Source organism: Channa argus, chromosome 16 (assembly GCF_033026475.1).
Source record: "Channa argus isolate prfri chromosome 16, Channa argus male v1.0, whole genome shotgun sequence".
Classification (NCBI taxonomy): domain Eukaryota; kingdom Metazoa; phylum Chordata; class Actinopteri; order Anabantiformes; family Channidae; genus Channa; species Channa argus.
This window is the reverse complement of record NC_090212.1, coordinates 8,685,607-8,699,101: the sequence shown is the minus strand read 5'-3', so window position 1 is coordinate 8,699,101 and position 13,495 is coordinate 8,685,607. Positions and strand designations below refer to the sequence as shown.

The following is a 13,495-nucleotide window of genomic DNA, read 5'->3' as shown; positions in this document are numbered from 1 at the left end:
TTCACATCAACACAAAAATGCAAACAGGTTATGATAAACTTCGCTCTTTCTTTGCACGGCATGCAATGATAATAATTTGGTTATTGCATTTGCATCACATACTGTAAGCCTTCACTATACAAGCATATCTTTTTCTATCATTACGTAAACATTAAGTAAACAGTAATATTTTCCCTCATCTTTAGGACTATAGTGTATAAACACAATTCTTCTAATTTAATACTGGGCAGAAAAGACTGTTATTTCTCAAAATGTCAAACTATTTAATGCTCAGATGTGTGTCTTTTGCCCAATGTACCTGAACTTTGGTTCATGACATTTAGTTTCACCTAAATGATAGCAGCAGGTATGTCACATGCTCCCCAACTTAGTTTACCTTGTTGGAACGCTGACATTTCTTCTCTCTTCTTCTGTATTTACATCTTTTCTGTCTTTGTGTTTTGAATGAATAAACTTACAAATGTCCATCCAGACAGCAATGCCATAGAATGGCTTAAAAAGAACCAATGATATACTAAATACATATAGACTTCTTAATTTTTCTTTAAAATATGGCATCAGTCCTCTCCACTTCTACTTGTCATCCAGGTCTCACCCATCCCAACTCATCTGTAACTGCTTGGCATTTTCAGGGTCGTGGTGGGCTGGAGCCTATTCCAGCTGTCATAAAGTGAGAGGTGGGGTACACCCTGGACAGATCTCCAGTTTATCACCAATTAACCTAAACTGGACCGTGGGAGGAAACTGGAGTATCTGAAATAAACTCAAAACATGAGGAGAACATGCAAACTCTAAAGGAAGAAAGGCACAGCCAGCTGGGGAGTCAAAACTGGGGGGGTCCTTCTAGTTGTGAGGTGGTAGTGCTAACCATTCCACCATAGTGCTGCTCCCCTATGTGTTATTGTGAATTTAAATACTTAGCCTTGGAATTTTAAGAGCCTTTCAGATGAACCCCTTCTGTCTTAGCGTTTAATTTAAAAGTAAAACACTATCCAGAAAATGAGCAAAATTGACCAGTGGAGATGAAGATCACACGACATTAACATAAACCATTAACACTATGTACATAGAATTAAAAAAATCATCCAAATGTGTTTAAGAAAACACAAATGCATCATCCATCCATCCATTATCTGTAACTGCTTATCCTGTTTATAGTTGTGAGGGGCTGGGGCCCTTCCCAGGTGTCACTGGTTGAGAGCTCTCCAGTTTTTCTCCAGGGCCAACACAGAGAGGCATCCACAGACGCACAATTACTCACACTCACATTCACACGTACAGGCAAATTTAAAATAAACAATTGACCTAACATGCATGTGTTTGGACTGTGGGAGGAAACTGGAGGTTCCAGAGGAAACCCGAGCAAGCACAGGGAGAACATGCAAACCCCAGTGAGTTAACCACTGGGGTTAACCGCTCTACATATGATTCTTTGAGGCTACAAATAATTTTAGAAAAAAAATTTAAATAATTACTGTAAAAAACAAAGTTTTCACTTCTTGTTTTGACATTAAGGATGAACTACATGGACAAAATTGCTTTGGAAGAAACATGCAGAGTGTGTTTTGAATACTTAAAATTAAAATACACATTTAGAGAAATGTATTCACAATTGGAGCATCTGTGTTCAAAACAACAAGTTACATTTCATTTCTCTGATACCTAAAATGGTAATTTGGTGGAAGATTAATAGGAAATTACACAATATGTACATAACCGTCAGAGGTCTGCACGCTTTATTTGCAAGGTAAATCTGGCAGGTAAAACATCAGTGGCTTATCTGTCATTAACGTGCAAGGTGGGTGCCAATCACTGTGGAGCGTGTAACAGCAGACACTGCCTCTCTCACACCGCAGAAAAGGATGCACAGAGCCATGTAAACATACATCAGAAAATATACAGGTTGTCGTTTAATAATTGCTCCCATAATTCCCTCCAAGTGGTCCTTATAGCCGGAATAATGTTACAGCAGGATGTCAAGCATGTCAGGGTGTTTGTGGTGAAGACACTTTTGTTGTGGATGTTGTGCTCAGGTAAGTATGATTAACAAAAAGCTATTTTTAAGGAAATTTCTCAGAATTTCTCAACACCTTTACGTATCTGTTCTACATATATACATGTTTGTCTTTATGCTGTCTTTTAGGGGAGAACTGTAACCAAAAAAAAATATTGGTTATCTCTTTCAAAATACCAGTTTGTCCGTTTCCTTCAGGTAGGATTCTTAATACACTGTGGAAAGAATGTAGTCATCGTCAGCTGAAAGTATCAGGAAATTTAAGTAATCCCTGGTTTCCCATTATTTTTCAGACTTAATTTACAATTTCACTGGGAAAAAAATCTGTTTTCATTTTGGTAAAGATGAAAAAACTGCAGGTATCATAACTGTACCTAATTATTATTGTGATAAGAGCCACAAGGAAACAACGTTACACTTGTTCCTATTGGCGATTTGATTGATATGATGGTTTGTATTTTAGACTGTTGTCAGAAAGATTTCAACTGCAAGATGGAACTTGAAAACTACAACAGCATCAGACTGAACAAAAAAATTCTGTCCGACCAAGATATTGTTGTGATGAAAGAACCCGATCAAACCTATAATTGTACGCCATCAATGTTCAAAAAGCCAGGTATTGCTTTCACCTCCGTTGTCTTGTGAACTACAAAAACAATTGTTATATATAAGTTTAATTTAATATACATAAGTTTATACATATATTATGAGAGATTGCCCTCTACTGGTCAAAAAGCTTTTTTCTCTTTTAAAATTTTGTCTTATTTACCAATTATCTTATACACTTTTTATATCCGATTACAGGTTTCATGTTAAACGTTGACAACTGCTTGAATATTGGTAAAATAACAAATCTATCATACCCCTTATTTTTCATACCTGCGCACATTTAGCACCAGTTGTAACAGTCCTAATGAGATGTTTGTCTAAAAATCTATCGTCTATGTGCTTAAGGTGTGAAGAATATTAGACTGACCCAAGATGGCCTGGAAAACTGTTCAGGCGATGATGCAAATTCTTGCACAGGTATTTTTGTTGCTTTTATGAACAAGATGTTACATATCCAAGTAATCATTTCATAAATAAACCAAAATAGAATTAAAAATTAAATGTTTCTGTTTGTATCTGTGCATACATTTATACTGTATGTGTGTGTCTGTGTGTATGTGGCTGGGTGTGTTTGCAGGTTTAACACAAGATGACTACAACCTCACCTTTAATTCTAATTGGAATATAAATTGTGTGTCATGTAAGACAAATGGAATAAAGCCAAATGTTTCACTTATTTTCAACATAACAGGCACTTTCAACCCAGAAAATGCAACGTAAGTATTTTAAGTATGGATGCCAATAATGCAGCACTGACACGCACTACTAAAGTCAACAATAACACGGTATTGCCGGGAGAAAAGGATTTGTGTTTCCATTGCAGAAAGCTCATGAAGAATCTCTCCTCCCTGTTGGGCGATCACACCATGGCAGCCATCACAATAGGCGATGTTAAGGGTGTGATCACTAAACTTCCCCCTAAAAATTTCACTAGCATCAACGTTGGCTTCACAGGAAATGACGATATAAGTGTATGTGGTTTGCCATGATACAAAAGTAAAGAATAATAGACGATTAAAGAATTATTTTTTTTAGATAAAGTTCATTTTATTACCTGTCATAGATGGTTCAGGATAATGAAATGGGGACCGGGTTCTCTTATTTGGTGCAAATCCCTGCAGAGGCCAGTAGCATGGCAGTTAAGAGAAATGGTTCAGTTGCTGGAGTTCTGCGTTTCCCAGGAATCCATCAGGTAAAAGCAACTTTGACCTACTTTCACAATTTTCTTTTTTTGAGATCTTCAATATAAACATGATACATTCTTAACTAAGTCTGTCATAATAGTAAAATGTTTTGCATCCCACCAGGATGACCCCAACAGTTTCTTTTTCAACAATCAAATGATGGGAATTGACATGGGAGCAGAGATATCCAATCTGTCACAAACTATAAATATTCAATTCACTAATGTGAACAAGGTAAAAGAGATGGGTAAACAGATGTGATCTAGCTTTTTAAATTGGTGTATGGAAAAACAAGTATAATAAATGAACCTTTTTATGCTTTCTACAGAGTGGAAAGGTTGTCTCTTGTAGGTCATGGAATGGCACAGGTACCGTAAAAAAAAGACGCAAAGTGGATTGTGTGACAGCGGGAGTGTGCTCTGTGTGTCTCATCGTCTTCTGTCATATTTGGTCCTTGTAGGAGAGAAGCCGATCTGGATCACAGATGGCTGTCACACAGTTGAGAATGGTGACAGCATCTCATGCCAGTGCTCTCATCTGACATTTTTTGCTTTACTGATGGTAAGATAGAGATTGTATTACAACTAATCCCAGTTTTATCTTGATAACTGTACCAATGATATGTCAAAGATAATCTAACATGTTTTACTGCTGAATAAACCATCAGTCACCTCCAACCACAAACATAAGTTCTTCAGATTTTAAGTCTCTGAACTATATCACATCAATCGGCTGTGGCCTGTCTATGTTTTTCTTGGCTGTGGCTCTCTTCATGCAATTTCTTATTAGGTAAGTTGATCACGGGGCAGAAAATATAAATTAAACTTACTGTATTAAAGGCTTTTGCTGACAGAAACTAACTCATCCCACAGAAAAGGGAAAGCAAGCCAAGCAACTAACATTCTGATGAACCTCTTCGTAGCCATGTTTATCCTCAATTTCTCCTTCCTGGTGAATGAGAGCTTGGCCAACCTGGAGATCTTCAGTGTCTGTGTGACAACAGCAGCAGTTATGCACTACACCATGTTGGCTACCTTTTCCTGGTTTTTCATACAGGCTTTACACATATACATGAATCTGTGGAAATTCCCTGCTAAAATCAAACATTATTTGATGAAGATTTACATCGCAGGATGGGGTAGGAATACTAGACCAAAATTTGATGTCTTTACTTTTTGTGTACTTTACAAAGATTTGCCACATCATTAGCTACACATGTACAATTGATTGCAATATAATACAACAGCTAAGCTAAGTTCTACTTTTAAAATGTTCTATGCTCATCAATTTGTGGCTAAAACATTAGAGCCACCTTTTAATATAATGCAGTTGAGTATGACTCCACCACCCACTGTGACTTCAATAATAAACACATTGTTTAGAAATCATAGAATTGTCTTCATTGGGTGGGATACAGAAGGCCGCAGGTTCAAATCCCACCCCACCAGGTATGACCCCTCCCAACAACCAAGGGCCATCTTGCTGGCAGTCCTGAGCCTGGATAAAAATGAGAGGGTTGTGGCAGGAAGGGCATCAGGTGTAAAAACCCACGCCAAATCAATGTTCGGAACATGCTCCACTGTGGCGACATCCGAAAGGGCCAAGCCGAAAGTTGATCTTTGGAAACAGTTTCATCTTAAAATGAGAAATTATAACATTTTAAATGTAGAATTCAGAGCATCTGTAATGAATTGCATTCGATTGCACAGGTGTAATGTTGTGGCGGATCTATGTAACCATAACTCAGCTGTCTGTCTCTGTAGCCACACCAGCTATTGTGGTGATCACTCTGCTTGCCTTGAACAAATATGGTTTCCTGGTCATATATACAAACGACGGGAGTTCAGCAAAAATGTAAGCACTTGCCAGAAGGTCTGAGAAATACATTTTTTTTTTAAATTCACTAATAGAAGCCATTGTTGATCAGTGGCTCATTATTTTATTGATTATTTTCAGGTGCTGGATCAATGATTTTGTTATCCACCAGGGGGTCAACATTGGTTACTATGCTGTAGTGTTCATCTTCACCCTGATCATATTCATCGTAACTGTGCAGCAGATTGTTGTCTTTAAGCCGACAGCAGCGAAAAGCAAGGACAACAGCTCAGTTAAGACAAACACCTTCTCCATTCTGAGCCTGTTCCTCCTCCTCGGCATCACCTGGGCCTTTGCTTTTTTCAGCCATGGACCCCTGCTCTTAGCCTCCTACTATATCTTCACCATCCTCAACTCCTTTCAAGGTAGGCTCCATATTGTCACATATAAATGAGAGCTTTACCCACACATCACTGACTAAAATTTCTTAAAAATAAATTTTTTGCAGGTTTCTTCCTGTTCATCTACTATTACTTTTCCAGCAGGATTGTTGGAGAGGATAAAAGCCTCATGCTCAGCTACAGCAGCAAAGATACAATAAACACAGTTGTGACTACTTCTACTTAGGATGTCCCTGTAATATATGCTTTTTAAAACAGGAACAGTTAATATGCTATGCCTGCAATTATTTAGACACAAGAGGGCAGCATTTTATGTCAAATAGCCAAGTAGATGCTCTCTTAAATGAGGTTTTCATAAGTCAATATTAAGAGGTGTTATATTCTTTCTGACTTTCCTCTTCATGAAATGTGTCACACTCTTGACAAGATGACTATGATAATTTGAAATTGCTTATTTGGGTTAAAATACTGAAATCAGTCCAGCACTAACAGGAAGAGAGCTAGTGGTCTCCTGCAAGTCATTTGTGCTGATGATTTCTCTCACTCACAGACATTGGTTGGAATTTTCTCAGAATCACAGAGCTCCTAAATCAGAACTTCAGGGATACACTAAGAAGCAGAGTGAGGATGTTTAGCAATAGAAATATAAGAATTTTCTCACTAATATGTCTGAGATATGAGCTGAAGATGTCAAAATGCCACAAGTTCTTGTCTCACATACTGTGCAATGTTTGGGGCCAAGTTAGCCAGCTAGCGCTTTGCGTGCCTGCAGATAATTACCTTGTGCCTACTGAGAGCAGTATCGACGGTGCAGGGAGCCTTTATTGCCTGACAAGAAATGAGCTCATGCTTACTTATTGTGATAAGAGGCCTGAGGACATGCCACTCTTATGAAACTTTTCCCCCAAATATGAATACGACTAAGGTCTATTTATAGTACTTGGTAAGAAAATAAGTAGTCTTTTTTGCTCTTCATACATTTTGCCATCTTTTATTTAATCATAGAGGCATGTCTGCATGTTTGTTTTTATGCAATAAAGTTATGTATCTTAAGTTTACACTGGACTACTAGTCTTTCCTTATGCTTTGGGTGCGCAGGGTTAGGAGGCTGACACTCAGAAGACCAAACCGGTTTATTTATCCATAACTGATTAATCTTTTAAAGGACCACAGCATGTCAGCCAAACGCTAGGGAAATGACTACCATACACATCTGATTTGTTTTGCCCCCAAAAAGGCCTTTCATGCAGAGTACAGCAGGCCACTATGTCATACCTGTGTGAACTGAGGTTACTATACAGGCTGCAATTTCAAATCACAACACTGCTGTAAATGATGGCGATGGGGATTTGACAGGCCACCACATGAATTTATTTGACTCAAAGATCAACAACACTGCTTCTCATTCATTAGTTTACAAAATCAAAAATCAGTAAAGGTTCCCACACACAGATTATAATTTGGAGTGGGGTTTTACTGCTTTGCTAAAAACATAAATCTTGCTATCCCCAAGAAATGTATGAAAGGAAGTGTTAAGACTTCTGGGAAGAACATCAATCTAAATAATTTCAAAATGAGAAGGGTGAAGAATGTTCAATTTTCACGCTATCACCATAAAACTGTCTGTTCCCAGAGTGAAAATATGGCCACCAGAATAAAATATTAACATGTGTAGATGCATTTCCTTTAGTGCAGAGAAACTGAGAAAACACTTTAAATTGCTCTCAGTCTTAAACCATATGTACAGTAGTGGCTTGGAGACACACGTTGGCATGCATCTCCAGATTTAGTAAGATAAAGGCCCAGGAAACAGAAGATGCTGGAGGTGGAAACAACTTGGCTGGATTACACTTTTTAATGCTCTTTTTTTGAAGTGCATAATTAAAAAAAAAAAGAGAAATTAACTTCAGCTTAAGAAAATAAATACTTCAAAACTCAAAATTCTCTCCAAACTAGCCTTTCTGATTTAAATTAGTTTCTCTACAAGAACATAAATCGCATAAACTGTTCTTAATCACGGCACAAAATGTGACAAGGTTTGTTTCAACAATTGCCATATTAAAGAACCAGGAAAAAAGAAACTGGTATTACATGTGTTTTATTAAATGCTGTCTGGACTGAGTCCTGCCCTGTAAAAGCTAAATGGCTAATCTCAAATGACCTATAAAGCCTGCAGCCTTGTTCCTGGAACCTTGCGTGTCTTCAGGAAATATGATTAGTCAAAAACTACCCATGTATTTAGATCCTAACATGATATTAATGTACATCTATCTACAGTTTATAATTGGCATTTATTAACTTGGCGTCAGCATAAATATTAAAATCTGATATTCTCTTCCTGACAAATGTATAATAAAATAAATTATACCAATTTATCGCTGTTTTCTTTTGGTCAAGGATACTCCCTGTTCTCCCTTCTCCTTTTTCATAAATCCTCAAAATGATTTATTTCCTAGTAACTTTGCTCGTGAAATTGATGTGGACCCAGGGCCTTCGTAGCGTCTGGTTTTCCTGCCATCTGCAGTAAAATCAGGCTGAGGTCCAGGCGCAGGGCAGGACTCGCGTGACTGCAGAATGAGGGAGCACCAGCCATAAGCGTCAGCACAGGGGCACCTGTGAGCACCCCCGCTTCCTTGCATGTCATGATGTCGACCCCATTTTCAAAGCACTCAGGTTCATAGTTTTGAAAGGCCACAGTTAAGTGTATGTGATTTATGATGGGTGGTTGCAGAGAGTCAGAGAAACTGTTACTTTTGCAGGAAACACAAAATGAGGCCTCTTCCAGCAGGAAAACTGGGAGAGAACAGGGAAGAAAATCAAAGGTGCTTTCAGGTTACTAGCCCGCACAGTGTTGTAATTCAGGAAGGGTTGCCAGATGGCTGCAGGCACATACACAGCTATTGACTCAGATGAACTGTCTTGCTTGAGTCCTGGTTTGTTCAAGGTCTGTTTTTGCTGTTCATCAAAATCTTTCATCAGGTGGGGAGTTGATATGGGGGAGAATTGAAGTGTCACAAAGGAGGAGAAGAGGGAAAGAGTTAGAAGGGGAGAGGAGAGCAACCAAGGTCACAAACTGTTAAAATATTCAGATTGAAAACTTGCCCTCTGTATTTCAAGCTTCTCCTCCCTACAGTCTCTACAGACATACAGTTTTCTTGTCTTGCCTTCTCACGTCATGTGCAACTGCATGAAGGATCATTCCCCTTCACGTCACGTAATGGGGATCTCTTTGTCTACCCGTGACCTTAGCGGCTCCTCATCACTCACGCACCTCTGTGTGAAGCTGAGGGCCTCCACTCATTCAGATCTGTCCATCAAATATCACCAGATTTATCATAATCACTCTAGCAAGCAGCTGCCATTTTGCAAGTATTTGCACGAATTTTGCAAGCAAGACTTATGTGGTAAGTTTTGTTCAAGGATCAGATGGGACAAGTCAGGAATTTATCATGTTTAATAATAATAATATAACTGGAATAAAACCAGTCGCAAAGTAGCCTTCACTGGCACTAAAAGACGTTATACTTCCTAGTTGTGACAGAGCTTCATGAGCAGGCTGAATAAATATACCCTAATATTGAAAACATACATAATTCATCTATACAATCTCCAGTAATTTATGTGAAAGACTCTGGTATACATGCCATTATATTGTTCTTAAAAGACACTGCATTTTTGCTCTTTCAAGCAGGGTCAAAACAGACCTCATAACTACTAGCTTGGTCCCACACTTCAGAGACATGAAAGCTTATGGTTTAGAGGCTAAACCCGTCTGGATTCACTCATAGTGCGCCTACTTTACTTGCTATTCACTTGGCTGCTGTTTGGCCTTTAAAATTCACACTTGGTATTTACTTCACACAAATGGTGCAGGCTTTCCCATAGTGATGAAGAGTTTACTGCAAAGAGAGATTCACTCGCTGTTTTAATGCTGCACAATTACAATCCTAATCCTAAAAAAATTTAAATAAATGGGCACTGGGTTTTCATGATAAATCAGTGTAATTAGTATCTCTAATCTGGTTCGGGACCAATATAAAATAATTAAATGTCAGCTCAATTTTGTTGATTTATTTCCTATTTAACAAGTAACATAAGCAAAGCGTTTCAGTTATGTCATGCCATTTGTACAATAAAGTTCAGGTTTCAAGATGGAAATGTTATGATTAGTGATGATGTTCAAAGTTATAGTATTACTAATGAAGACAAATGATGCTGTTTTCTTCCTTGTGTCAGATCTCAAAGAATGAGAACCCTCTTGTATTGTGTACGTGTGCATGTTGTTGCATCTCAGTGGTTTATTGTATGTGCACCACATCTGTGTGCATCTGTGTAAATGGCATATACAGTATCCATCCTGAATACACGGGGATCTCATTTCAGTTTCATGAAAAGCACTGTCTGCGCCCTCTTCAGTCTATTTGGAGCCCTTAATCACCAATCAAGTGTGAGCATATATTTCTCTGTGTAAATAAATGAACTAAGATCACACAAGAAGATAAAAATGGAAAGCATCCACTCTCGTGCCAGTCCCAATTAAAATCTTGTTTGTAACTATGTGTTTGCATTTGGGTTAGTGGCAGTTTAATGTGATGGACCACCAGAAGAGTTAGTTTCCTGGAAAGGCAGAAGAAGGTTTTTTTTTCATCTCCTTGTTTGTCGTTTATGGCAGACTCAGTACATAAGGATGTGGCTGTTCTAAGTAATGTGTATTGTCTCAAAATGTGGTCTAGCTCTTTCACAAAACCGTACTGGACAAACCCCACGATTTAGCCTTGAGTGTTCATTTGGAGCAAAGAAACCTTTCTTAACGTGCTACTTTAAATATGCGCATTAAGCACATGCAATGGAGGATGGGTTTTACCCCAGTGAAGCAGCAGTCAGTCACTAATACTGTGACTGAAAATCATCATGTGAACATTTAACAGCTCTTTGACTATAAGTTATGAGGATTACTTGTTAGAGACACTTGGGTCTAAGAAGGGGTGTCCAGACACATAGTTTCCAGGGTCCACAGCCAGACAGCTCCAACTAATTCCTTTCCAGCAGAGATATTGACTAGTAGTAGCAGAGGTTAATCTGGAACATACGTGTGACTATGTCAGGGTGTGTTATCCTGCCGTCCCAACATCCTGCTTGATTTATGAGGATCATTCTGGTCCTGTTCACCATGTCTTTTTTCTGACTTATAGGATTTAAGAGAACTCACATTTCTCTGCTTGGGAGTCTCTGCTCATACTTTGTATAGACATGTGTGGCAAGGTGATCAGGTGAGTAAGCTTCTCCTACAATGGGAGGATGTAATGATGGAGTAAGTGTGACAACTTTTCTTCTCATTCCATTTGATTTTACTGTAAAACTGTGTTAGGGTCCAATTTCATCATGCTGTTGTGTTGAGAGAATAATGGTGAACAAACTAATGTGGAGAGTGAAATCAACACAACCAGTGAAACAGCAAATCTGTATTTATCCAGGGAATTAGGATTACATCAGCTTCAATATGTTTATGTGGCTTGTGATTTCAAAATTTAAAATAAACGCAAAGTGGTGAACGTGATGAGTGTTCTTATGCTGGCTTGGGAGTTTCACTTCCTGAGGTTTTGGGATTTCCATTGGAGGCCAGTATAAAGCAACTCAAGTTCCTATGGTCAGTGGTAAGAGTATATGTTTAAATGTACTTGACAGGCAAGGCCAATTAATATGTTTTTGCCACGGAAGACATTTGGTTGTAAGATCAAAGGATGAGTATATTTATATCAATGATCAATTTTTAATGAGCTAAAGTATTGGCAAATGTGACTGACAGATGTCTCCTGTTACCCGGGGGTATCTTTTGAGACTGATTGTTCAATTAATAACTCTAAACAACTACCCTTGATTTTAGCCTTGGGTTTTAGATTTAGATTTAGATAAATCAAAATGAAAACCAGAGATCTTTCTATGGGAGAAGAGCAAGGCCTTTTTTAATTTCCAAAAAGAAGGGAAACCAATCAGAAAACAATCAGTCTTAAAAACAAAGAAAGCACTTATGTACTGAGGAACATACACAGGACGAGTTTGAATCACAATCACAAAACTCTTCTCAAGGCCTATTTTTGTTTGAACCTAATTAAGTGCTTCAGCAGATGTTTTGTGATTTGCAAATGCCTTGGTCCCTAAACATTGTAAAGTTTTCTGTACTCGGGTGCGGGGAGGGAGAATGTCGAATTTTTCAAAGTTTGTATTTTAAAAAGGTACATGTGTAAATAAAAATACACCTTGAACCTGAACCTCACTGTGCAAAATCATTGCACTCAACCATGAAAGCTTGTCCAGAATTGTGCACCAGAATGCAGAGCAACTATTTAAACTTGTCATTTATTTATGCATTTCATGGACTTCTTCACTTCTAACATCTACTATGCATATTTGCTCCTATTTACATTTGTCATACAATTTCAGAAAATAATAGAGGAAATTTGGCAGGAGAGATGTGCAGCGACATGACTGTTTGCGTGAGCGTTTGTTGAATTGCATCAGTGGGAACAAGTAAAACCTGCACACATTGCCACGATCCTCATGCTCCCTTTTCTTCTGCACTCTCTGTAGACGGCAAGTGGGACGGTAAACTCTGAGTGACCCGCATGTGCATGTCATTCCTCAAAAGCAGTTACAGGGGCACATATTTCCTTTTGACCAAGCAGGGAGGTCACACACTCAAATATACCAACTAACACATTACCACGCACATGCAACGCACAGAGCTCTTTCAGCTCCTCATCCTGCACCCCCCCTCTTGGATTGTCTCAACCTCCACCATCACTGCTAAGATGACCCCTCCCTGAGCACGGACAGAATGTGCCTTTCACACGGGCGGCTGGCCAAAGCAAATAAACCAGCAACATGCCAGCTAACGAGGGCATGAATGAGGTCGGGAGGGGGGCTTTCTGGGAGGTTCCAGAAATGACAGAGGGAGGGACATGGTCACGCAAAGAAAACAAGCTCAGCAAGAGCTAGCCAGCCTTCTCACGCAGGGGCCCAGACATGTGTCTTGTCATGCAAGAGCCACCCCATCAACCCAAATTAGGGTTGACAGAGGTAATATAGCGAGGCAGCAAAGGAGGAGAAAGAGAGGAGAGGAGCAATCCCCCTCTGTCCCCTTAGTGTAAAAAGTGAGAGGAGGGGACATTGTTGACCTTTTAGAGTAGTTTTACAAAACAACTCTGATAACCTCAGTGTACCTCAGAGTGGAAGGCTGTCTGAATGGTAAAGCCTCAGCAGTCAGGTCTGTTTTCTATGTCCCCAATTAACCTTTCAGAGTTTACGTCATCAATTTTTTCTAAATGCAAATAGGTGTGAGGACAGAATGGCTGTGGCAAAGTCAATTAACTTGATCATATGCCGGTGCTCTGAATTCTACTGCCAGCACATCTCAGATTTCATATGAGCTTACATGTACATGCAGTTTTAGCAGGAAATATACCATGCTTGGA

The 13,495-nt window shown here is 38.9% G+C and overlaps 1 protein-coding gene across 1 annotated transcript; it reads left to right on the top strand.

The window, feature by feature from the left end:
- Nucleotides 1–1,806: 1,806 nt before the first annotated feature.
- LOC137101916 (adhesion G-protein coupled receptor G5-like) lies at nucleotides 1,807–7,832 on the top strand. The gene is made up of 17 exons (XM_067480903.1): nucleotides 1,807–2,033; nucleotides 2,144–2,212; nucleotides 2,308–2,373; nucleotides 2,478–2,630; nucleotides 2,819–2,854; nucleotides 2,969–3,040; nucleotides 3,201–3,339; nucleotides 3,447–3,594; nucleotides 3,687–3,815; nucleotides 3,931–4,041; nucleotides 4,136–4,175; nucleotides 4,268–4,368; nucleotides 4,475–4,596; nucleotides 4,680–4,945; nucleotides 5,571–5,661; nucleotides 5,764–6,047; nucleotides 6,131–7,832. Exons 1-17 carry the CDS (start codon nucleotides 1,961–1,963, stop codon nucleotides 6,247–6,249), a joined length of 2,019 nt encoding a protein of 672 aa, XP_067337004.1. The 5' UTR covers nucleotides 1,807–1,960; the 3' UTR covers nucleotides 6,250–7,832.
- Nucleotides 7,833–13,495: the final 5,663 nt, after the last annotated feature.

Coding starts and splice junctions, on each gene's coding strand:
- LOC137101916 (XM_067480903.1), top strand. CDS start 1,961: ATGTTACAGCAGGATGTCAAGCATGTCAGGGTGTTTGTGGTGAAGACA. Junction 3,041..3,200: donor TGATGCAAATTCTTGCACAG/GTATTTTTGTTG, acceptor GTGTGTTTGCAG/GTTTAACACAAGATGACTAC. Junction 3,816..3,930: donor GTTTCCCAGGAATCCATCAG/GTAAAAGCAACT, acceptor GCATCCCACCAG/GATGACCCCAACAGTTTCTT.